Raw genomic sequence first — 25,961 nt, forward strand, 5'->3', positions numbered from 1 at the left:
TTCAGCTTTCCATCTAAAAGCTTTTAAGAATTACATAAAATACATATAGCATACCTAAACTTTTGTTTTTCAGAATGCTGAAGGGCTGACTATGTACTTCCATTACTTTCTGGGGTTTTTTCATGTACCTGTCACCCTGGCTCGTTGCATATTATTTGCAAAGGAAACAGTTGCACAGTACAGAAGATAGAAAAAGGCAGTATTTGAGAATGTATAGCATGAAACACTAAAACATGATGTAGTATCAAACACAAACAGCTTTAATAAGTGATTTTTGCACTCCAATCTTCAGCATTTTGGAAACATCAAGGAAATACTTACAGCATTGCTGAATTCTCACTAGGTCAGTAATAGTTAAATTGCTAGCTGGGTCCTGCAGCTAAATAGCTAGACCCGATTTCCAGAAGTGACAGCTTTGGTTACAGTTAACTATTTGCAATCACCTCAGCAGTTTAGTAATAGTGGTTATTAATTGTGAAACCAATTTAAATCATATCCCAAAAATCATCTTATTGTCTTGATGTACGATGAAACTTGGCTTTCGGGGGCTGGGTTAAAAAAAAAAATCTCCATTTGAAACACAGAGAAACTTCATTAGTTAATCTTACTAAATGTTCTTTTCAACCGGCCATTTAATAATCACGGCATTTCCTCATGATGGTAGAGTCCAAGATTACAGTGTAAATTGTGTGCAGATAGTTTTGGAAAAGGGCTGAAAAGAAACCTTTGTCTAGAAATTCATTGCACTCATTTTAATTCATACCTCAGCTCCCAACAGGGCAGCAGACCCTGATTTCTGCTACTGAGGTTAACAAGGATATAGCAGAGATCAATCATTTAAAAAAAACTGGTCGTAGCTAGTGGTTCAATGATGTATCCTTTATCCAGTTTGTTTTATAAATTTGTATTAAATTTGGTACAAAATGAAATTATACTGCTCCAATTAATTTGATTTTTATTTTCACCATTTTCTATAACAAATGACACAGAGGCTGAACAGTTCCTGACCATTACCAATGCTGCTCTTTGCTGCTCTCTAGAAGTCCTACAATGCACCACAGTAAAAAGACTAGCCATTCTTCCCATCTTGCCAAGGGAAGGTCCTAGGTCTTACTTTGACAACTTCTACAAGATATAACTGAGGCTAGGAATTTATCAGTGTCAATTTCAGTAACACTAGCTATTTAACCTAACAATGACTTTTGGTGACCTGGTAAAAGGGACTGGGTCTTGGCTGGAACTTGGAACTCTTGCTGTTTGGTTGTTCCATTTGAGATGACCCAGCATACAACAAGATCACTTGTTTAGTAACACTGCATTTATTTAGTAATAGTGAACATTTTGCTGAACTAGGAATATTCCAGCAGTATGAACTGGCACCAGTAAATTTAAATGGACAAGACCCATCCCATCAGCCCTAATCAAAACCATTTCTTCACCTCCCATGCACACTTGCACGATAAACAATTTCAATTTCTTTATCAATTATTGCACATATCTCACACGGTGTATTAATTTTAAATAATGGTTAACATTTTACAAAAGACTATGCCACGTAACACTAAACACAATGGGTTACTGAACAATGAGCATCAGCCAAAATTATGACCCTTCTTATTTAAATGTGGTCATTATATAATCACAAAGAACTAGTAATAATACACAGGTTTAACAGTACAGACAATGTTTGATAAGATTCCACAGACCGTCATTTTTCTTATTCACAACCAAGCTAAGCATCTTAGGAAAAGTCTGTCCGTCCTATTTATTCCTATAAGAGTTCAGTTCTGTGTTGGCACAGATGTGTTGGCTTTCTGATGCATCTTTGCCACTGCTGTTTGGAAGACAAGGCTGACCAGCTTTGGAATGGCACAAATTTTATTTTAGTTCCTTAATTCCAGTTTTCATTGCTTGATGGCCTTCAGTGGACAACAAGTAGGTGCACCATTTATGTGCTTCACAAAATAAATTATTTTGGCATTTGTGAGGAATAGTTTGTCTATATTTTCATGGGATGTAAGTGTCCAGCATTTATTGCCCATCCCTAATTGCTCTTGGTAAAGTATTCTTGCAAGGCCTTTTTGAACCATTGCAGTTCATCTGCTGCAGGTAGTCCCTGTTGTGAAGGAAGTCCCAGAATTTTGACCCCCTAACAATGGAGGTACAGCAGGAGAATTCAAAGTGAAGATGACATGTGGCTTCAAGGAGAACTTGTAGGTGGTAGTGTTCCCATAGGTCTATTGCATTTGACTTTCAAAGTGGTACAGTGTATGGGTTTAGAAGGTATCACACCTAGCTCTACCAAATAGGTGTTGAATTGTTTCACATGCAGAGATTTGGAGGTGATCCTTGAAATTCAATTCACTTGACTCCTCAAATCTACCTGGCACTGGATTAAGCTTGAAATGTTCCATAAAGTTTAATTTAATAGAAAATGGCACTCTGCATTCCTGGTGTTCACTTGTATTGAAAATTGCTGGTAAAACGATACATCTTACTTAAAGTGACTGACAATTGGCAATACCCTATAATAACTGTGCAACAGTTCTCAGTTATGTATAGTGCAGGAGGCATTTTCTTTGGCAAATGCATGAATGCACAGATCACAAACAGCATCAGAAGTGGAAATATGATTAGAATGATTATGCATTGTTGAATGATTGGCACAGGTGATAGGTACTGACTGCTTGTCTCATTTTGTATAAACAGCAAGGCTTTGTTCAAACAGAATAGATTCACAGTTCACTGAACTTTAGCACCACATTGACATATGACAGCTGACCATGGGCGTGTGCTGAGGTGAGTGGGTTGCACAGTTGTACTTATGGCTGTCAAGACAGCCACAACGGAGAAAGAGGGAGGTGTTATGAATGGAGACGGCTGTTATTTAACAGGCCTTACCATTTGGGTGTTGTTGTTTCAATACAACATGCTTGTAATAAACAATACCTTCAGAAAAACTTCCTTTCACCAGTAAAGTTGATAAAACTTTACCTTCCACGTATTATGAATCAATTGTTTCGTGCCCCTGTTTTCTCATCTCTTAGAAAATGTTTCAAGGCAGTCTAGCACACTTAACATATAGAATGGGCAACATTTTATTCTCTCCCCGACAGAAACGGAGGGCCATTTTGTCAGGCAGGTGTGAACCCTGACACCACAATGTCTCTACTCTTAAGGACTTGGATGGGAAAGCCAAGGGAAGAAAGCCATCATGTCCTGTTGACAGTTGTGAAGACCTTGCCCTTATGTGGGCAACAAACATCCACCAACCCACGTGGGTTGTTTGTGATCTCTTGGTGGGTGGGGACTGGGTCCATCATTCAAAGGCACTCAATGCCCAGTTGAAGAACCAGATAATGGCAATTTGACAGGGTGTTGGTGGAGTGCCAAACCCTAGCCATTGCTCCTGAGACACCTGCATCTCATACAACCTGCTGTTACCAGTGTGTTCTGGCCTTGTGTGGCATTGCAATCCTAGGTTTCTGTTGTCTGTTCCATGCAATGACCATTGTCTCCTGGGTGGTACTGCCAAAAGAATGAGCTGCCAGTCTTTTGTCGACAGCTCTCAGTAGTGAGGCCCACACTACCGTGTTTGAGGAAAGCCTATCAATGGCGAGTTACTCAGCTGACTGGAGATGGCAGACTGATGGGGGACCAATGGAGGCAGACCTCCAATCACTTCTGGTGAAATCACCCACCTCTGTCCAGTATTACCACTACCAACCTGTTAATGGCAAAAATGTATCCATAATTAGTTTGGATCACTTCTTTCTCAATAAAACAATGAGCTGCACTGTTCTTCTTTGCCGGGACCTTGTTTCAGTGAAATGTTTTGGCTAAATTGGAAAGGTGTTGCAGCAATTTCAAAACTATTTTGGCCTCTAATGTTAGAGGGTATAGGAAATCGCATAGAAAATCAAACTGGACGATGGAAAATACCTTCCCTCTACAAATTCAAAAGATGCTTTTAACTAAACACAACGTTGTTGAAGTGCACATAAAATATCATCTACTTCTGCTGTAATGTGAGAAGGCTTTGTCCCTTGACAACTCTTTAAACATATTGGATTGTGAGCTATTGTGGCAGACAGCTTCTAGTGGAAGACACAGTCTAGGACGAAGGGACAACATTCAGAATTTTCTCACGATCGCAGCTATAGACTGGTGTGTGGCATTTCGTGTTCTGTCAATCTTTGGATAGAGTTCAGTTTCAGATCAATGCCACAAAAATGCATATATCCGAGTTTCAAATTCGGTGGGAAGGTAGTAAAATGTCAAACTCCTGGTGCCGTTTTCAGAAACAAAACAAAAGAGATTAAGACTGCCATGAAGAATAAACAGCACCCGAAACGTTATCTCACAGCAAGCAAATCAGGTTTTTCCCTTCTTCGATCTCTTCCTGCACTTTATCACTGGATGTTGCGATTTCTGCTTGTGCAGACAGCACTGCACAGAGGAATGTAAGGACAGTGCCACCGACTGCTGTGTAAAAGGCCCAGCCCAGAGAACAGGCACCTAACTGATAAGGTGAAACATCTGGTCCACAATAGTCCACCACCTTCTGAGCACCCCATCCAGCAGGATAAAGGATCAGACCAAGAATTAGGAAGAGACCTGAAAGAAATAAGAAATTAATTAACAAAAACACCAAAAAAAATCACCGTAATGCTATTCAAACATGTTGATTTATCTATTTGATTATTATAAATCTCTTGTTTCTACCAGTAAGGTACCCACATTTGTCTTAGCCAATCTTTCCTTTTTTCCATTCCTACAGAAACTCTTCTCAACGTATTCTTGTATTGCTATTTTACATTAACATTCAGTTTTTTCTTTATCAATTTTTTGGTTCTCTTGTACTGAATTCTAAAATTATCCCAATCCTCAAACTTACAACTTTTATGGCTCTTCTGTAAGCCACCTCCCTTGATCGGATGCTTATCTTTAACTCCCCTGTTAGCCATGGCTCTCTGGACTTTTTTTCCTCTTGGGTATTTTCACCATAAAAAGGGATGTATATTTTTTTGAAAACCAGTACTTTAAATAATAGCCAATGGCGCTCTCGAGATAAACCTTGGGACTCCTTCGCTACCTGCCTAGTGGCCCCCTACTTCCTCCCTGGTTGCTTGGTCTTACTTTGTCCTATGCAGTTCTCCAATATGTACAAATGCACCACAGTCACTCCAGCTGCCACTCAACTTCCAAATCCCATTGATGCATGAAGCTACATTTAGGTTCAACAAATAAAATGTCATCACACATGAAACATCTTTTAAAATTCATTGCATTTATTGCCCTTGAGCTGAGTAGCTTGTTTGACTATTTCAGAAGCAGTTAAGAGTCACTACATATAGGTCAGACCAGGTAAGGTTAGCAGATTTTTATCCTTACAGACTCATTTTGTTCACCAGTGATCTTAATGACAATTGGAATTGTCACATGGTCACCATTAGGCTAGCTTTTCAATTCCAGATTTTTAAAAATTACAGTTGAAATGCCACCGTGGGATTTTAACATTCTGCAAACATGGGTTCAGAGTTCACTAATCTAGTAACATCCCCAGTATGCCAGAATCTCCCTTATTCTATTTTGCTCAGTACAACTTGATAAATTATTTCAGTAATATTGTTTCTTTGTTTTAATACATTCCTGGTCACTGATTTAGCGTGAAGATTTGATCCCCACCCCAATATACCGTCTTTGATAAATTACTCTGTTTATATTTCTCAAGTATGTCCCATCAGCTACATTTCCCTTGTTTCTACTTCACTGGTAGAACAAACAAACATATGCAAGATCTTCTACTTCAAAAAGGTAGGGTGCAGTGGATTGTATGTTGCATTTTTTATTATGATGGAATCCCTTGAGAAAAATCAAACGTAACTGTTCAAATCTGTAATACTTTAAAAACAGTTCTGAACACAAATTTAGAACATAAATCAAAACCACTCTCTAATACTGAAGATACATATAGCATAGCCTTTAATCTCAGATCTGGCATTATAAAGGCCACTACACAATATCCTAACTCATTTTTGGAAGCACATCTGCTATCCTTCTGTTACGCTTTGCCTAGATACTATTTTAGCTGCTGCCTGCAATAAGTTTGTCGTCATACATGAAATTATTTGAAATACATTGTGATTTAGGTAATTAATCTGAATTAATTCTTGTCTGAAATATGTAGCACAATGTTTAACTTTAATGTGTCACATTTCAGAAGTGCAAGCGGTGCTGACAAAAATCTGTTCAGGGATCAGAGTGGAAATAAATGTGCTAATTGACAATGGTTTAGTTTATTACACCTTACAAACACTTCAATGGAGAAGTTCAATTCAGGAAACCTGGACAGCATAGATTGGTCATACAGTCATATAGCAAGGAAACAGGCCCTTTGGCCAAACCCAAGGGAAAACAATGCTAATTGACAACGGTTCAGTTTATCACACCTTACAATGAGAAGGAATGTCTCTAGTGGGTAGGTTTATACAATGTAGTCCCTCAGTGTCTGGGTTAAAAGAAGGTTATTAAAAGAAAGTATTACTTTTTAATTCCTAATGGAGACCCATTTTCAAGATTGAGGCAGCTCCAGATTAGAACTTCGATAAGTTAGAGCAAGCAACTTCCAACATAGTGATTCAGATAATAATTGAAGGGATAGAGATGACAAATGGTAGCTCAGGTTTACAAGATTTTATTATAATGGCAGAAGATATATTCCTGACTATACTTCGCTAACAAACATCACAGAGTCATGCAAAGGAAAATATTCAGCTAACAATTTCACTCCCCTATAAATAGGTTGGGAAAGCTCAATTTTGTTTCACTGAACAATAACCAAATCAAGATGCATGAGTTAAAAGTTAAGAGATCCATACTTTCTAAGATATGATTTACTGGTGTTGTTTAACAACAATTTGTAAGGCCTTGAAGATAGTAAAATATCCCTAGTCACTTTATAGCAATGTTACCAAACAAAATTTGGCATGGAGTCATTTAACGCTATCTGAGATCAGATGACCATTGGAAAGGGTTCTAAGCACCCCTTGAAGGAAGGGATAGTAGTGAAGGGTTTTATGGAGCAAATACCAGAGCTAAGAGACAAAAAGTTACACAGATGTAGCAGCCTTCATTACTACTGAACATCCCAACCTGCTTTACAATCAATTAAATATTCTTGAAGTGTCATAACGCAGAACAATAGAATTGTGCAGACAGCAAGCTCCCACATTTAGGATGCATATTGTTTGGGATATCTGGGAGAACTCCCTCAGTACTATACTTGATTAACACCCTAGAGTCAAAAAGTGTGGTGCTGGAAAGCACAGCCGGTCAGATAACATCCGAGGAGCAGGAGAATTGAATGAACGTTCTTGATAAAGAGGTTATGCTCAAAACGTCGATTCTCCTGCTCCTCGCGTGCTGCCTGACCTGCTGTGCTTTCCAGCACTACACTTTTCGACTCTGAAACTCCAGCATCTGCAGTCTTCACTTTCTCCTAGTAGATTAACATCCTAGATTATCATACTCCTGTCCTCAGGAGGACCTTTGTAAAGTGGATGTTTTGCACACTGCCTGCAAAAGCACTGAGACATCCGCTCTAACTCATGGACAGAAGGCATGCCAGATCTTCATCTGATCAGGGATGCCAGAGTATATTCCTCCTCAGGGAGGTACCAGGAATTTGATGTCCTGCCAAGTTTGCGTAGCAAAGGTGCAATATGATTTGGAAACAGGAAGGGAAATCTTAAAAAATGGGGATTTGCCAGACTGATCAGACAGGAAGGAATGAGGAAGCATCAGAGTGTAAAAAGGTAAAGCAGCGTTGATGCAGGTAAGGATGCAGGCAGCAAAGTTTGGGATGAGCTTAATTTTGTGAAGTTTGGAGACTGATTGACCAGCCAGGAGACCATTGGAACAGTCAAGTCTGCAGCTAGCAAAAGGGGTACTTGGAGGTTTCTAACAATGGATGAGCTAAAAATTGAAATGTTACAGATGTGGAAGTTAGGCACCAAGAGATGGTCAATAAACAAGAGGAAATTTTCATCCCACCCTCCTCGGAAAGGCTGATTCATTAACTTCAATGTCTACAAAACTTCAAGTCAAATTCTAAAAGACAGCATAATCATTTTTTCAATGAATAAACCCACCAAAGCAATAACTGAAATTCACTTTGCTTTCACAGTACAGCATCTCACATGCATGATAAAGCTTCTTAAATTGTTGGATCCTAAAACAATACCAAGTGATGCAAACAAAATCTGGACTGATTTGCATCCAGTTTGTCAGATCATATTTCCCAGGAGTCTCTCCTGGAAGAAAACTGCTGTCAGAGAATGTTTGTGTTATTAACTGTAAGATCACACTAAGCTCATGAAGAACATTTGGACTTGCAGCCTACATTCATACAACAAGGAAAATTGCCAGATGGCAGTTTGGAGCAAAATCAACGCTACTGAATCAGTTTGCTTGGTGGACTAACCCTTCAGCCCAAGGTTACATCACTATGTTAGCAACTGGGAATTTCGATTAATAATCCCACCGTGGCATTAACAAAAATCTGAGTTTTTTTAAATCTGGGAAGAAATGTAGGAAAAAGGAGTCAGAATCTCAACATCAAGAAAACAAATTCCAATTTTCCTCTGAAGTTTTGAATAGCGAACAAGCGTCTTGCTCACGAGTGATTGTGACCTTATTTCTATGCTTTTGAATGGATCAATTGCGTCAGTTCAATGCAGTTTCCTAGTCTCCCCTCCTTCACTGAAACAAATGGAAGACGCATTCCCGACGTTAATTCCATAGAAAGTTAATAGCTCACCAATTACTTCTCCAGGCTTTCCTCTAACTCTATTTACATCACAATGGCCTGGCATGCTACATGAACAGGCCTTCACTACCCTTCATCCAAGCAAGTTAGCAAATTGCCAGCCTCACCACATCAGCACGCCTGCTCTCTGATCAATTCACCATCACTTCAGCTCTTCACTTTAAAGCTCAGAGGCTCCTACTACATATGCACGCTTCTCCCAAGCTGCTTCACATGGAGGGAAACATGAGATGCATCTACACATCTTATGGCTCTTAGCTTCATTTCTTAGCGTTTACTGACTTTCTGCTTACTTGGGGGCAGCCAGCTGCTGGGGTTTCCATGCTTTTTCACAGAGGGTGAGGCAGTTCACCACAGTGGGAAGCACTGAACGGTAAAAGGGTTACCTTATGGCTCTGTGATTTATCAATGTCATACCTACACCATGTGCTAGTAGCTTGCATAGCAAACACACTAAAAGTGTGCTTCAAACAAAAGGCCAAGTGTGAAAGTAAAAGGGGAGCACTCCTTAGCTGGATGAAGGGGTCTACAGTCAGGTAAGGTGGATTTCCACAGTCCAGTAGTTGCTCAGGTCAACGCTTCCTGCAGTGAGATAAAGCTCAAGTTTGAGTATGATGGAGGTGGATGGAAAAGCAGTAAACAAAGATGCAGGAGTGGTGGTGAGGTGCATGAATTGGAAGGACGAGGGGGAAAGAAAGGTTAGTACTTTGGAGGATAAAGTGGATATGATGCAAGCAATGCTGAGAGGTGTAGTCCATGAGTCTTGGTGGGATGAGTTAGAGTGTGTGGCCCTGGGAGTGAGAGTGAGCAGAAACACAATGATGGCACTTAGCTCTGCAGAGTGAAGAATATCACTGACCAACTTTCTGCCCTGCATTTCACCCAGGGCTGACCTGGGCCACTATCTCAGTCCAGCCTGGCAGAAACTGATGGGATGCTCTCTTTTGCTGGTCAGCTGATAAGAGGACTGCCATCCTTTCCAGCACCCTGTCCACCAGCACCTCCTGGTCCTTGACGATGAACTGAGGTAGTAATTTGCCTTTTTGAGCCATTCCCTTCACAGTGCGGGATACAATGTGAAAGGCAGATATGAGCTTGCAGCATCAGAAATGGTGGCACCAGCAGCATGAACATCACAACGTCCTGGCAGAGGTGCGCACTCCTACCGCTCCTGCTTCATGATTCCACCAGAGGGTGCCACTGAGAGGTGTTGCAGATGGGTGCCACTGAGGAGTGCTCCCCTTTGACTTTCACACAGGTATGATTAATGTGATGCAGGGTGAAAGACTGGAGGAGGAAAAAGTTGCCATGGCCCATAGTGGACCATAGAGGCATAAGTCACCCTCAAAGAAACACTCAAAAAATGGGACAATTCAGCCCTTAAAACAGTGATATCATTTAATAATATTAAGGATAGGGTAGTAAACAATAAACCAATTTTAACAGTGATATCCAGAACTAGAGAAGCTGTTAGTAAGCTATTAGCAATTTGGATTGCGGTCTCCAACTTTTTATTGCACATAACTGCAGTAACTATAAGGTAGTTTCCTCAATAAATGATTACAACTGACAGAAAAGTAGCCAAATGATAAACATGCTGTAACAAAAAAAAACACAATCTCCTATATCACACTGACCACAAAAAATAGTGCAGCTTTGTCAATTGTGCACACTCACTCTAAGCAAAATTGTCAATGCAAATATTTGCCACATTCCTATTGTATTAATGACAAGGCTCAATAATGACATCTTTATTTCTTCTGCTTTAGCTGTCAGGTTCAAAGATGCAGGAAGTGCAATTTTAAGCTTCCAAACTTGCACACTCTCTTCATTTCACTGTCACTGTAAGGGCTGAATATAGAATGGTTAGAATGGAAAGGTTAACAACATTTAAAGGACTTTACTAAATTACACAATCAAAAGCACAAAAGAAGGCCATTCAACCCATCTTGACTGTGCCAGCTCTTTGAAAGAAACACCTGAAGACTCCTGTACTCCTTCCCAATCAACTTGCATTTTTCTCCTGGTCAAACGGGAGATCACTAACTTGATTCGGAGTGCTTGAAGATCAAAACAAAATTATAACACGGGGTAACAAGCCAAATGAAATAAGCCACTATCACTGAATTCACAATACAGTGACTGTAAAACATTCAATGATGCTCTAAATTGCTCAATTACTCAATCAAGGACAGTAGTGGGAGACTGTGTATTGAGTCGGAAGAGATAGGAGAGGTCTTTAATGAGTACTTTTCTTCAGTATTTATGAACGAGAGGGACCGTATTGTTGAAGAGGAGAGTGTGAAACGGACTGGTAAACTAGAAGAGATACTTGTTAGGAAGGAAGATGTATTGGGCATTTTGAACAACTTGAGGATAGACAAGTCCCCCGGGCCTGACGGGATATACCCTAGGATTATGTGGGAAGCAAGAGAGGAAATTGCAGAGCCGTTGGCAATGATCTTTTCGTCTTCACTGTCAACGGGGATGGTACCAGGGGACTGGAGAGTGGCGAATGTTGTGCCCCTGTTCAAAAAAGGGAATAGGGATAACCCCGGGAATTACAGGCCAGTTAGTCGGTGGTAGGCAAAGTAATGAAAAGGGTACTGAGGGATAGAATTTATGAGTATCTGGAAAGACACTGCTTGATTAGGGACAGCCAGCACGGATTTGTGAAGGGTAGGTCTTGCCTTACAAGTCTTAATGAATTCTTTGAGGAGGTGACCAAGCATGTGGATGAGGGTAGAGTAGTGGATGTAGTGTACATGGATTTTAGTAAGGCATTTGATAAGGTTCCCCATGGTAGGCTTATGCGGAAAGTCAGGAGGCATGGGATAGAGGGAAATTTAGCCAGTTGGATAGAAAACTGGCTAACTGGTCGAAGTCAGAGAGTGGTGATAGATGGTAAATATTCAGCCTGGAGCCCAGTTACAAGTGGAGTTCCGCAGGGATCAGTTCTGGGTCCTCTGCTGTTTGTAATTTTTATTAATGACTTGGAAGAGGGAGTCGAAGGGTGGGTCAGTAAATTTGCAGATGATACGAAGATTGGTGGAGTTGAAAATCGTGAGGAGGGCTGTTGTCGGCTGCAAAGAGACTTAGATTTGATGCAGAGCTGGGCTGAGGAGTGGCAGATGGAGTTCAACCCTGTCAAGTGTGAGGTTGTCCATTTTGGAAGGACAAATAAGAATGCTTAATACAGGGTTAACGGTAGGGTTCTTAGTAAGGTGGAGGAGCAGAGGGATCTTGGGGTCTATGTTCATAGATCTTTGAAAGTTGCCACTCAGGTGGATAGAGCTTGTAAGAAGGCCTATGGTGTATTAGCGTTCATTAGCAGAGGGATTGAATTCAAGAGTCGTGAAGTGATGTTGCAGCTGTACAGGACCTTGGTTAGGCCACATTTGGAGTACTATGTGCAGTTCTGGTCGCCTCACTTTAGGAAAGATGTGGAAGCTTTGGAGAGGGTGCAGAGAAGATTTACCAGGATGTTGCCTGGAATGGAGAATAGGTTGTACGAGGATAGGTTGAGAGTGCTAGGCCTTTTCTCATTGGAACGGCGAAGGATAAGGGGTGACTTGATAGAGGTTTATAAGATGATCAGAGGAATAGATAGAGTAGACAGTCAGAAACTTTTTCCCCGGGTACAACAGAGTGTTACAAGGGGACATAAATTTAAGGTGAAGGGTGGAAGGTATAGGGGGGATGTCAGGGGTAGGTTCTTTACCCAGAGAGTGGTGGGGGCATGGAATGCGCTGCCTGTGGGAGTGGCAGAGTCAGAATCATTGGTGACCTTTAAGCGGCAATTAGATAGGTACATGGATGGGTGCTTAAGCTAGGACAAATGTTTGGCACAACATCGTGGGCCTGTTCTGTGCTGTATTGTTCTATGTTCTATGTTCCTCAGCAGAGCTTACAAATAACACGATCTTAGCCATCAAGTTTCTAACTTAAACAAAGATTAACAAAATACTTCTGAAAATGTAACCTGAGCAAAACACAGACCTTACAAGCAATGCAATCCAATTAATATCGTACAATGTAAGCCCAACCTTCTTTGATCATAACCTCCTCCCCCACTCATGTAAACAGTCACAATCAAATGATAAAGATAAAAGGAAAATGAAAGAATCATAATTTGCCAATTTGATACCTGCTTCAACCAGGCCTCATGAAATCCTTTAATTTGTATTATAGCTAAGTAGAACTGTACATCTTGTTTGCATTGACTGTTGATTTCAGAATTCAAACAGCTTATGCAGACTGTTGGAGACTTTTACTTATTTCTTACAGGTGGGTTCTTTTCTCAGAACTTTCAGCAAATCGATAACTGAAGAAAAACTAGAGAGAACAAAACTAAAGCTTTCCAGACTGCAGCATTTAAAGCAAAACTGCCTCTACATCCAGTCACAGCTAGTTCTCTCCACACCCCACCCAAAACATCCTCTGTGATTGGCTGGCCAGCATTAGTCCTCCTGTGACTGATCAATTCAACATCCAACTAGCTGTCAGTCCCTAAGCATAGCAATATTTCAGTGCCAAATCACCCACACTATTCTTACAGTAGTAATTAACCTGCGTTATCAGTCTTTTCTTCCGTTCAAAGTTCAATTCTCAACTGCAACTCAGAGTTCCAAACCACAAATTAGAAAAACAATGATATTTTCAACAGCAATAACTGAAAGTCTGTTAGATTTTGAACTGAGATCTGAAACAAATGGTTACTGTGACTCAAAGTGAAGACACAGATGTTTTATTTTCACTGCTTAAAGCGCAGATTTACTGATGTTGAATAACATGGTGATTTCTGTATCCGAATGCTCCAATCAGCCATAAGTATAATTACATTGGAGTGATGTGGATATACTTTATCACCATTTTCTTCAGCCAATTAGTCTGACTCAGCTGTCATGATGTGAGCATTAATGAAAACCTAAATTATCTGAGGCACATAAAATCACTGTGGGTCAGCAGGGACTTTCATAATCCTTTAAGATTACCTCCAACCCAAATGAGTTGGAGCCTTGCCACATTGTGCAGCTTTTACTCCTGATTCCTTTTCTGACCGTGATCTATTGTTACCCTCTCAGTGAAATGCATTAATTGTACTGCCTAAGTTGTCATCGCAACATGGATGGATCAATTTCAAACAAGCTGTTTGATTAGGGAGTGGTGGGGAGTTTATAAAGTGAATTTATGCACTTACCAATCTACTCAAAAACTAACTAACATATGGGAACAAGAAATATTTTGGATCTCAAACCTTTCATGGTGGAAATAACAACCATCTCTCCTTGACATACCATCTTAGGCTAAGATTTTGCTTTGTGGAGCTTCCAGCATGGATGCTCATGCCAGCATTTGATGGTACAGTACATTGGAATGCCTGCGAATGTCCCCTTTAGTGGAATTACATTTTCAGTTTATTAAGATAGTGATTAAGCATGAAAAATCAGCAACCCTGTACTACTCCCACAGATAATCATTATCAATGCATATGTCCTGTCAGTGAGAGTCAGCAATCCATTCATATCCATGAAGTGAAAGAGGCATCTTGGTTGAGTTTGATTCTGTTCTTGCCCAGTTTCCATCGACATGCCCTCTCTGGAGAAGTCATTGTATAATACTCAGGATCAGCAAGCCTGAATGACTGACCATTTCTTGCTCTTAATCCAGCATTGCACTGCTCATGGTGACACTTTCATTCAATGACCCAGATATGTTGAGCCTGAGCACAGACAGGGATCAAAGACACCACCCACGCCCTCCACCTCCTCCAAGACTTCCATTTCCCCGGCCCCCAACACCTCATCTTCACCATGAATATCCAATCCCTCTACACCTCCATCCGCCATAACCATGGCCTCCAAGCCCTCCGTGTTTTCCTCTCCAGACGTCCCCAACAGTACCCTTCCACCGACACTCTCATTCGTTTGGCTGAACTGGTCCTCACCTTTAACAATTTCTCCTTCGAATCCTCCCACTTCCTCCAGACCAAAGGTGTAGCCATGGGCACATGTATGGGCCCCAGCTATGCCTGTCTCTTTGTTGGCTACGTAGAGCAGTTGATCTTCCGTAATTACACAGGCACCACTCCCCACATCTTCCTCCGCTACATTGATGACTGCATTGGCGCCACCTCATGCTCCCGCAAGGAGGTTGAGCAATTCATCAACTTCACCAACACATTCCACCCTGACCTTAAATTTACCTGGACCATCTCTGACACCTCCATCCCCTTCCTGGACCTCTCCATCTCCATTAGTGACGACCGACTTGACACTGACATTTTTTTCCAAACCCACCGACTCCCACAGCTACCTGGATCACACCTCTTCCCACCCTACCTCTTGCAAAAATGCCATCCCGTATTCCCAATTCCTCCGCCTCCGCTCCCAGGACGATCAGTTCCACCACAGAACACACCAGATGACCTCCTTCTTTAGAGACCGCAATTTCCCTTCCTACGTGGTTAAAGATGCCCCCCAATGTATCTCGTCTACATCCTGCACCTCCGCCCTCAGACCCCACCCCTCCAACCGTAACAAGGACAGAACACCCCTGGTGCTCACCTTCCACCCTACCAACCTTCGCATAAACCAAATCATCTGCCAACATTTCCGCCACCTCCAAACAGACCCCACCACCAGAGATATATTTCCCTCCCCACCCCTTTCCGCCTTCCGCAAAGACCGTTCCCTCCGTGACTACCTGGTCAGGTCTACGCCCCCCTACAACCCACCCTCCCATCCTGGCACTTTCCCCTGCCACCGCAGGAACTGTAAAACCTGCGCCCACACCTCCTCCCTCACCTCTATCCAAGGCCCTAAAGGAGTTTTCCACATCCATCAAAGTTTTACTTGCACATCCACTAATATCATTTATTGTATCCGTTGCTCCCGATGCGGTCTCCTCTACATTGGGGAGACTGGGCGCCTCCTAGCAGAGCGCTTTAGGGAACATCTCCGAGACACCCGCACCAATCAACCACACCACCCCGTGGCCCAACATTTCAACTCCCCCTCCCACTCTGCCGAGGACATGGAGGTCCTGGGACGCCTTCACCGCTGCTCCCTCACCACCAGACGCCTGGAGGAAGAACGCCTCATCTTCCACCTCGGAACACTTCAACCCCAGGGCATCAATGTGGACTTCAACCGTTTCCTCATTTCCCCTTCCCCCACCTCATCCTAGTTTCAAACTTCCAGCTCAGCACTGTCCCCATGACTTGTCCGGACTTGTCCTACCTGCCTATCTCCTTTTCTACCTATCCATTCCACCCTCTCCTCCCTGACCTATCACCTTCATCCCCTCCCTCACTCACCCATTGTACTCTATGCTACTTTCTCCCCACTCCCACCCTCTTCTAGCTTATCTCTCCACGCTCCAGGCTCTCTGCCTTTATTCCTGATGAAGGGCTTTTGCCCGAAACGTCGATTTTGAAGCTCCTTGGATGCTGCCTGAACTGCTGTGCTCTTCCAGCACCACTAATCCAGAATCAAAGTTTTGAGTTGACGGAATTAGCAGGTTTTTTCCAACATTAAGACAAGAGCAGTACCCAATTATGATTGAAGTGGCCCATGTAGATAAAATTGTGAGGGGCATGGAGATAGTAGAAACAGAGAAACTTTTCCCCTTAGTAGAGGAGGCAATAACTATTTAGGGATGGAAGTATAGTATGGAAACAGGCCCTTCAGTCCAACAAGTCCACACCAACCCTCCAAAATGTGACCCACCCAGACCCGTTCCTCTATATTTTCTCCTGACTAATGTACCTAACACTATGGGCAATTTAGCATGGCCAATTCACCTGACCTGAACATCTTTGGATTGTGGGAGGAAACTGTAGCACCTGGAGAAAACCCACGCAGACACGGGGAGAATTTTTGTATGGAGTTTGCACAGTCACTCAAGGCGGGAATCAAACCCAGGAATCGGTCCCTGGCACTGTGAGGCAGCAGTACTAACCACTGAGCAACCAAGCCGTCCCAGGAAAGGGCGGGAGGTTTAGAGGTGATTTGAGGAACAAGAGGGTGGTGGGCATCTGGACCTTGTTGCCTAAAAGGGTGGTAGAGGCAGGAATACTCAAACATTTAAGATGCACTTAGATGGGTACTTGAAATGACATAGCAATATGTGCCAAGTAGAATCATAGAGTTACATAGCACAGAAACAGACCCTTTGATCACACTTATCTGCACCGTTCAGTCATCCCAATTTGCCCTAGTTCCATTTGCATTTGGCCCATATCCCTCTAACCTCTTCCTGTTCATGTCACCATCCGGATGCCTATTAAATGTTGTTGTTGTATCAGCCTCCACCACTTCTTCTGGCAGCTCATTCCATACACACAACACCCTCTGCGTGAAAACATTTCCCCTTCGGCCCCTTTCAAATCTTTCCCTTATGCCCTCTAGTCTTGGACTCCCATATCCTGGGAAAAAGACCTTTCCTATTCATCCTCTCCAAGCCCGCCCATAATTGTATAAGCCTCTATAAAGGTCACCCTTCAGCCTCTGACGCTCCAAGGAAAAAAGCCCTTGCCTATTCAGCCTGCCCCAATAGCTCAAACCTTCCAATCCTATCAACATCCTTGTGAATCTTTTCTGAAACCTTTCAAGTTTCACAACATCCTTGCTAGCTGCAACTCAGGTGGCACAGTGGTTTACTGGTTAGCACTAGGTGACTGTGTAGAGTTTGCACATTCTCCCTGTATAGGTGTGGGTTTCTGCTGAGTGCTCTGGTTTCCTTCCACAGTCCAAAAATGTGCGGGTTGGGTGAATTTTCAATGGGAAATGCATGTTTACAGATGTAGAGCATTGGGGTGAATCAGTGTGGACTTATCGGGCTGAATGGCTTAATTTCACTCCGTACGGATATTATGAAGGGCTCTATTTTCAAGGAACTATACCTGCACCCCTAGGTCACTTTGTTCAGCAAACACTCCCCAGAGCCCTACCATTAACTGTGTAAGTCCTGTCCTGATTTGCCTTACCAAAATGCAAAATCTCACAGTTATCTAAATTAAACTGGGATTAGAATAGATGGGTGTTGTTGGCATGGACACAATGCACAGAAGGGCCTGTTTCATACTGTGAAAATTCAATGATTCCCAATTAACAAGGGTCAATTTTAAGATACATTAGCTTTAATAAAAATGATTTGCTGGTTGTGTCAGGACGTATAACCCACAACTTCAAGGCTTCAGGATCTCTTACACCAAATTTCTGATCTGAGTTAGTTTAACAGTGAGACGTTAAACAAAGACAATGCTCTTTCCCCGTGGCGGACAGCACTATCTACTCTTGCTCACCTCCTAGTGGCCACTTCATGGGCAACACTGGAGATGTCTGACAGAAAGCCAACTACCGTCAGCTAACAAAACTTCAAACTTCGGAAAGCTGCAAGCAGAGAACTTAAAGTGTTGAAAATGGTTTGAGTAACAAAGGTGAAAAGTGCTGCAACACAATGCAATATGACCCTTCCCATTTTGAGCTGACTATTTACAGTAGAGAGGCTTACAGTTCACTGACTACATACAGACCAGACACAGCTGGAAGCACCAAGGCTTTTTTTTTGTGGGAAACTACCTGCAGCTTCACTATACTCTGATCAAAAACACTTCCCCAGGCATGAGGCATTGAACATCAAACTCACAAACACTCCAAGCTCTCTCATTAACTCCACCTCAGTGAGCTACACACCCTTAACAACACACATGTGCTTACACCATGCTCTTTCAGAAAAGAAATACCTTTCTGCATGAGGCCAAGTACCCCAAACAATAACTTTTTTTTACTGATTCATAACAAATAATAATGAAAGGAAGTTTAGTTACAACCTAAGCACCTCCTGTCAGACCAAGTGTGTTTAGCATTAATCAGAAACTCATGTTAAGAGCTGGCAGATCACAATACTGCGGAAAGAACTTTTCCAGTCATCCAGAAAACTTTTACTGAGAGGCTGCTCTTCTGAGAGCAATGAGTTCTTCCGATCTTATGGCCAATATTTAATTCTCAAGTGAAACCATGGGGAAGAAGAAAAACAGGTTGTCTGGGCATTTTATCTAATTTTCTATTTGTTCCATTCCACTCTGCACAAATAATCTGCTGCACCTACTCTATAAAAATTGTGATCATATTTCAAATGTGAAATTCGGAACAATGAGGGGTGATTTTCTGACCCTGTTCAGCTAACATAATTAATTAAAATATTAAAATGGTTGTTAGGGTGGATTCAAAGCAACTCTTTCTGATGGAGGAATGCAAAATAAAGGGACCTAATCTTCAAATTAGAGCTCAGCTATTAGAAGCAAAATTGGAATCAGAGTATTGCAGGAGGCGGCCATTCAGCCCATTGTGTTTATGCCAGCTCTCCAAATGACCATGTCAGTGCCATTTTCCTGCCTTTGCTAGATAACCCTGCACATTGTTCCTTTCCAAATAACTTTCCAATTCTCCGTTGACTCCCCCGATCTAACCTACATGCATCACGTAATGATAACCACTCACTGCATGAAAATGCTGTTCCTCACAAAAAAAACTTTTGCTTCTTTTACTATTTACTTTGAATCTGTGTGCTGTCATTCAATCTTTTCACAAGGGCAAACATTTTCTTCCTATTTACTGTCTTGACCTCTCAAATTTTCCAAGGAAAACAGTCACACCATGCCTGGAGAATTCTAAAGTTTCTCTATTCTGAGTGAAGACGTTTTAGCTTATTTCAGTCCTAAAAGGAGGTTCATTTTTCACAGAAAGTGGAGCAGAAAATGGGAATTGCTGCCCTGAGAAGTTCTTTGAGAAGGTGACCAAACAGGTAGATGAGAGTAAACTGGTTGATGTGGTGTATATGGATTTCAGCAAGGCGTTCGATAAGGTTTCCCACAGTAGGCTATTGTACAAAATGCGGAGGAATGGGATTGTGGGAGATATAGCCGTTTGGATCAGTAATTGGCTTGCTGAAAGAAGACAGAGGGTGGTCGTTGATGGGAAGTGTTCATCCTGGAGTCCAGTTACCAGGGTTGGTGTTGGGTCCACTGCTGTTCATCATTTTTATAAACGACCCGGATGGGGGCATAGAAGGGTGGGTTAGTAAATTTGCAGATGACACTAAGGTCGGTGGAGTTGTGGATATTGACGAAGGATGTTGCAGGTTACTGAGAGACATAGATAAGCTGCAGAGCTGGGCTGCGAGGTGGCAAACGGAGTTTAATGCATGAGGTGATTCATTTTGGTTGGAGTAACGAGAATGCAAAGTACTGGGCTAATGGTAAGATTCTTGGTAGTGTAGATGAAGAGAGATCTCGGTGTCCAGGTACACAGATCCTTGAAAGTTGCCACCCAGGTTGACAGGGTTGTTAAGGCGACATACAGTGTTTTAGCTTTTATTAATAGAGGGATCGAATTCCGGAACCATGAGGTTATGCTACAGCTGTACAAAACTCTAGTGCGGCCGCACTTGGAGTATTGTGTACAGTTCTGGTCACCGCATTGTAAGAAGGATGTGGAAGCTTTGGAAATGGTGCAGAGGAGATTTACTAGGATGTTGCCTGGTATGGAGGGAAGGTCTTACGAGGAAAAGCTGAGGGACTGGAGGCTGTTTTTGTTAGAGAGAAGAAGGTTGAGAGGTGACTTAATAGATACATATAAGATAATCAGAGGGTTAGATAGGGTGGACAGGGAGAGCCTTTTTCCAAGTATGGGAACGGCGAGCACGAGGGGACATGGCTTTAAATTGAGGGGTTATAGATATAGGACAGATGTCAGAGGTAATTTCTTTACTCAGACAGTATTAAGGGTATGGAATGCTTTGCCTGCAACGGTAGTAGATTCACCAACTTTAAGTACATTTAAGTCGTCATTGGATAAGCATATGGACGTACATGGAATAGTGTAGGTTAGATGGGCTTCAGATTGGTAAGACAGGTTGGCGCAACGTCGAGGGCCGAAGGGCCTGTACTGCGCTGTAATGTTCTATGAAATTCCTTGGATGGTAGGATTACTCAAGATTTCAAAATGGAGGTCAATGAGTTTTTAAAATCAGGTACAGAATATGGAGCAAAGACTGGTAAATTAAGGTGAGGTACACATCAACCATGAATTAACTGGTTGAAGCAGCATTGAATGGCCTACACTTTTTCCTAGTGTTCCTAATCTTGATAGTAAGTTGCTTATCAGGGGGCATGTCAGAACATCTATTCCCAGAAAAAGGAATCCCCTCTGGCAGAGTAGAGTCAAGAAATGACTCAACGTGAACTCTTCGGTTACTTACGTTTCACAGGTCACATACAAAGTTTCAGGTTCAAACTCTGAGCTGTGATGAATTCACAGATTTTGGGACACTCGCTACCCAGGGCTAGGATTTAGACCAGTTTGTTTGTTTGCTCACTAAAGAGATGGCTGCTGTTGGAAAGTGCACTTTGGATAACTGCCAACATCCACTCGGACTCAACCTGCTGCTCCCTGAATTATATCCCACCAAGCCTTAAAGACCAAAAGGAGAACATTACTGTGTGAAAGTGTATTCGTACTACTGTAGAGAATGTAGCACAAGAGGGTAGAATTTACCTTTAAACATAAACAGCAGTCCAGAAGCAATCCATGAATTCCAGGATACCAATACAACGACAAACAATGCCAGTTAATCTCCCAAACTGGACTTTTTAAAATTCATTCACAGGATGAGGGGGTTGCTCGCTGTGGTAGCATTTATTGCTCATCCCAGAGGGCAATTAAGAGTCAACTTCATCTCTGTGGGTGTGGCGTCTCAAACAATCCAAAACAGGTAAGGATGGCAACTTTCTTCTCTAAACGGTGTTAGTGAACCAGATGGGTTTTCCCAGCAATCAACAATGGTTTCACGGTCATCATTGGACTCAATTCAGAATTTTTATTCAGTTCAAATTCTACCATCTGCCATGGTGAGCCTCGAAGCCTGGGTCCTCAGAACATTACCTGGGTCTCTGGATTTAGATTCCAGCAGTAACCACCAGTCCATTACCTCTGCATGATTCAAAGTTACACTTCGAGGTTGATATGTGTTATGAAGTTGAAGATGTGTACTATACCTTTAAGTGAGAGTGAAAGTGGTTTTGCACTGAGCGCTTGTAGGCACCTATCATATGACTGACCAGCAGTCTCAGAGTGTACTGGTAAATTGAAAATATGTAACCTTTGGCTGTGAAACAAATACCTGAGTTTTGGATGCTGTTTTGACAAACATTCGAATTTACCTAATCAGTTTAAATTATTCCCCAGGATACTAAAACCCAATTGAGTTTGAATTGTATGGTTTTGCCAACATCCAACCAATGAGACAATCCGATGTTGGGGGGCTAAAAGAGACAGGCAGTTTGAAAGTTAGCCAGAGTGAGACCAACTGCCATCGACAGAGTGACTGCCAGCAAACACCCTCTATCAAAGGTAGCTTTTTCATCTGAAACATCTTTGCAGCAAAAGACTAAAGACGATCCAGGGAGATCCTCAACCAGAGGGAGACAAACACCAATGACAGCCGCTGTAGGGTTTTGAAATTAATTTGATGCAATAACTTTTTTTTAAATTGGAACTATATATTGTTATAGAGTCGGAGGCATATAACAGACATTTAAGAGAAAGGAAGCTTAGAGTTATAAATAGTTGTTGTTTAATGTTCACTTTAAGAGTTAAAGAATAAATTGATATTTTTTTCTTTAAATAATAGAATTTGAGAGGTCTCTGTCACTCATATTTTAACAGATTATGAGGCAACTTTTCTGGGTGTTTAGTTCAATTAGCAGAAGGGTTCACTGCTGTGTCATAACAGTATGTTTCCAGGACATTTCTGCTCTATCCCTTCTTGGTGGCAGAGGCCAAAGGAATGTGAAGTGCTGTTAAAGTACTGCAGTGGTTTTGTGCTCTGCACTCTGTAAATTGTATGCACTTCAATCGCAATGCCTTGGTGATGGTGAGGATAAGTATTAAGTTCAACACAAACAGCACCAACTCATCATATTGATCTGTCCCGAGTGGCCTTAATATAGCCGCCAGTATTTTTAAAAAATACTGTTCCTATCTGTGACTTCAACTTAGAAATAGCGATAAGATATTAAGGAATCAGGAGACACTCTTGCCCTGCACTCATTATATTGAATATAGCTCAACCAGTTTCTTCACAAAAAAATTTTTTTTTTTTTTAAATTAGGTGAGAGTTCAAGTGCTGGACGATTTCATCTTTGACCCTAATTACACCCGACCTTTTGGAGCTATGTGGTTCCAATCATTTAATTGCTATACAGCTGTTCATGACCATTGCCTCTTCCACGGTATTCAGCTCTTTCTTAAAGCAAAGCTGTGATCAGGTCAAAGGTAAACTGGTGAAATCTAAATTGAACATTGTAAACAGGTTAGTGGTAAGTAAGTGTGCTTGATGATTACTTCTTCAACTTTACTGACAATTGAGAGGAGAATGATAAGTCGGTAAACAGTTGGAGTCAGAGTCATACAGCACAGAAGAGGCCCATCACTGGATTAGATTTACTCTGTGTTTTGTGGATTAACACAGACAATGGTAATATTTTACATCACTGGGTAGTTGACAGTGTTACAGCTGAGGCAGGGGAGCCACTAACTCTCATGTACAACTCTTCCACAAAGCAACTGGGATGATGTTGGGACACACAGATTGTGTTATATCTAATCTACCCAACCACTCCAGAATGCTACATGTATGGCACTGACTCAGTTGTTCAAATATCTAAAATGATGCTGACCTTGGAGCTTGCCTGGCATATCTTTTTACCCTCCACACTAGGTGTCCTGCAGTTGGAAGTGAAGATATGCCAGGCCAAGAAGTTACAGATTGTATGGTTTAGAATTCTGTTGCTAATGTTAATATCTCATGGTCTTTAATGGGCTGCCAGATCTGTCTTTAATCCCTCAATAACCTTACCCCTTCTTCCCACTGTTATCCCTTTCAGCCTTGTTAGACTCTGATATCTCTGTGCTCCTCCAATTCTGTCCACTTAGCAATCCTGGATTTTCTTCACCATTGGCTGCTGTGCTTTCAGCCACCTCAATCCTAAAGTCTGGAATTCCCTCTTTAAAACCTAACACTTTAACCAGGAGTTTGGTCACTTGTCCTAAAATTTGCTTAAGGGACTCAGTGGCAAATTGTGTTCCATTATACTCCTGTGAAAGGCCTTGGGATATTTTACTATGTTATGAAGATTGCTAACTATATAAATTGAAGTTATTTTGTTTAGCACAGTGGTAGTGTTACACTAGATATTAGATGAGATTTTACTGTGAAGGTGAGACTTTGATTTAATGTGGTTGTTTAGATAATCACAATAAATAATTGTACCTGGGCAGATGCAAGTCTGGAAGCTTTCCACATTTCAGCTGTTAGTTACAGGAACACACTTAAAACCAACAGACATGTCACCTGTTTAAGGTGGACAAGAAATACCGACTCTTCAGGATTAAACATGTAATATACAGGACCAATTTACAAGAGCATTAAATGGTCTATTTAACCAGTTTGCACCAACAATTCTGTTTTACAGTATGTAAGAGTTGCAAAACTCTAGCACAGAAGTTTTTGAAAATAATTTTAATGTAATTCTTCTATTTGTCTATGTTTCCATGGACACAGGAAAAAGGAATCTCATGCTGTTGCCCAACGAGTCCTGAGAGCAGTGCAGATTTCATCAGTGGTTGTTATTCCAGAAAACACAGCAGCAGTTGTGCAGCATAACATTTACTTTGAAATTTCTGCACTTTAACAATAATATACAACATGATCTCCCACGGTGCTGATCACAGGAAGAAAAGTGTTTATTCCATCAATTGTCTCTTATTCTAAATTCTTTCAATGCATCTCTTTATTCTTTTGCTTTGCTCTCTCTGACTCTCTGTCGGCCTCAAATTTATTTTCCCTCTGCCTTCCTCTCTACTTACCTGACTCTTCCTGATAACTCATTTTTCCTTACCTTTCCTCTCTCTTTTCAAAGAGTCAGCACAGAAACAGACCCTTCAGTCTAACTCATCCACTCTGACCAGATATCCAAACCTAATCTAATCCCATTTGCCAGCACTTGACCCATAACCCCATAAACCTTCCTGTTCACATTCCCATCCAGATGTATTTTAAATGCTGTCATTGTACCAGCCTTCACCACTTCCTCTGGCAGCTCATTCCATACACGTACCACCCTCTGAATGAGAACAATGCCCCTTAAGTCCCTTTTAAATCTTTCCCCTCCCACCTTAAACCTATGCCCTCTAGTTCTGGACTCCCCCACCCCAGGGAAAATACTTTGTCTGTTTACCCTATCCATGCCCCTCATGATTTTATAAACCTCTATAAGGTCACTCCTCAGCCTCCGATACTCCAGGGAAAACAGCCTCAGCCTATCCCTATAGCTCAAATCCTCCAACCCTGGCAAACCTTTGTAAATCTTTTCTAAACCCTTTCAAGTTTCACAACATCATTCCGATAAGGGAAGGAGACCAGAATTACACACAATATTCCAAAACTGATGTTCTGTCCAGCCACAACACAACCTCCCAACTCCTATACTCAATGCTCTGACCAATAAAGGAAAGCATACCAAATGCCTTTTTCACTATCCTATCTACCTGTGACTCCACTTTCAAGGAGCTATGAACCTGCACTCCAAGGTCTCTTTGTTCAGCAACACTCCTCAGGACCTTAAGTGCATAAATCCTATCCCGATTTGCCTTTCCAAAATGCAGCACCTCTCATTTATCTAAATTAAACTCCATTTGACACTCCTTGGTCCATTGGCCCATCTGATTAAGACCCTATTCTACTCTGAGGTAACCTTCTTTGCTATCCATTACAGTTCCAAGTTTGGTGTCATCTGCAAACTTACTAACTATACCTCCTATGTACAGATCAAATCATTTATATAAATGAAGAAAAGCAGTGGACCCAACACCGATCCTTGTGGCACATTACTGGTCATAGGCTTCCAGTCTGAAAAACAACTCTTCACCACCATCCTCTGTCTTCTACCTTCTAGCCAGTTCTGTATCCAAACGGCTAGTTCTCCCTTTATCCATGTGATCAAACCTTGTTAATCAGTCTACCATGAGGAACCTTGTAATTGAGGGAAGATTATTGAGAGAGAATC

At 41.7% G+C, this 25,961-nt stretch overlaps 1 protein-coding gene across 7 annotated transcripts in view; it reads right to left on the reverse strand.

Annotated features, from left to right (window-relative positions):
• Positions 1-239: 239 nt before the first annotated feature.
• The window catches only part of lhfpl2a (LHFPL tetraspan subfamily member 2a), a 173,441-nt gene continuing 147,719 nt past the window's right edge, over positions 240-25,961 (reverse strand). For all 7 annotated transcript variants that reach the window (XM_043706955.2, XM_043706969.2, XM_088000415.1 and 4 more), the window contains one exon: positions 240-4,617. In XM_043706955.2, coding sequence (XP_043562890.1) covers positions 4,361-4,617 — 257 coding nt within the window. In that variant the 3' untranslated portion in view covers positions 240-4,360. The remainder of the gene's footprint in view (positions 4,618-25,961) is intronic.

This window comes from Chiloscyllium plagiosum, unplaced genomic scaffold (assembly GCF_037043375.1).
Source record: "Chiloscyllium plagiosum isolate Xiang-an unplaced genomic scaffold, Cpla_swu_hap1 HiC_scaffold_2, whole genome shotgun sequence".
Lineage (NCBI taxonomy): Eukaryota > Metazoa > Chordata > Chondrichthyes > Orectolobiformes > Hemiscylliidae > Chiloscyllium > Chiloscyllium plagiosum.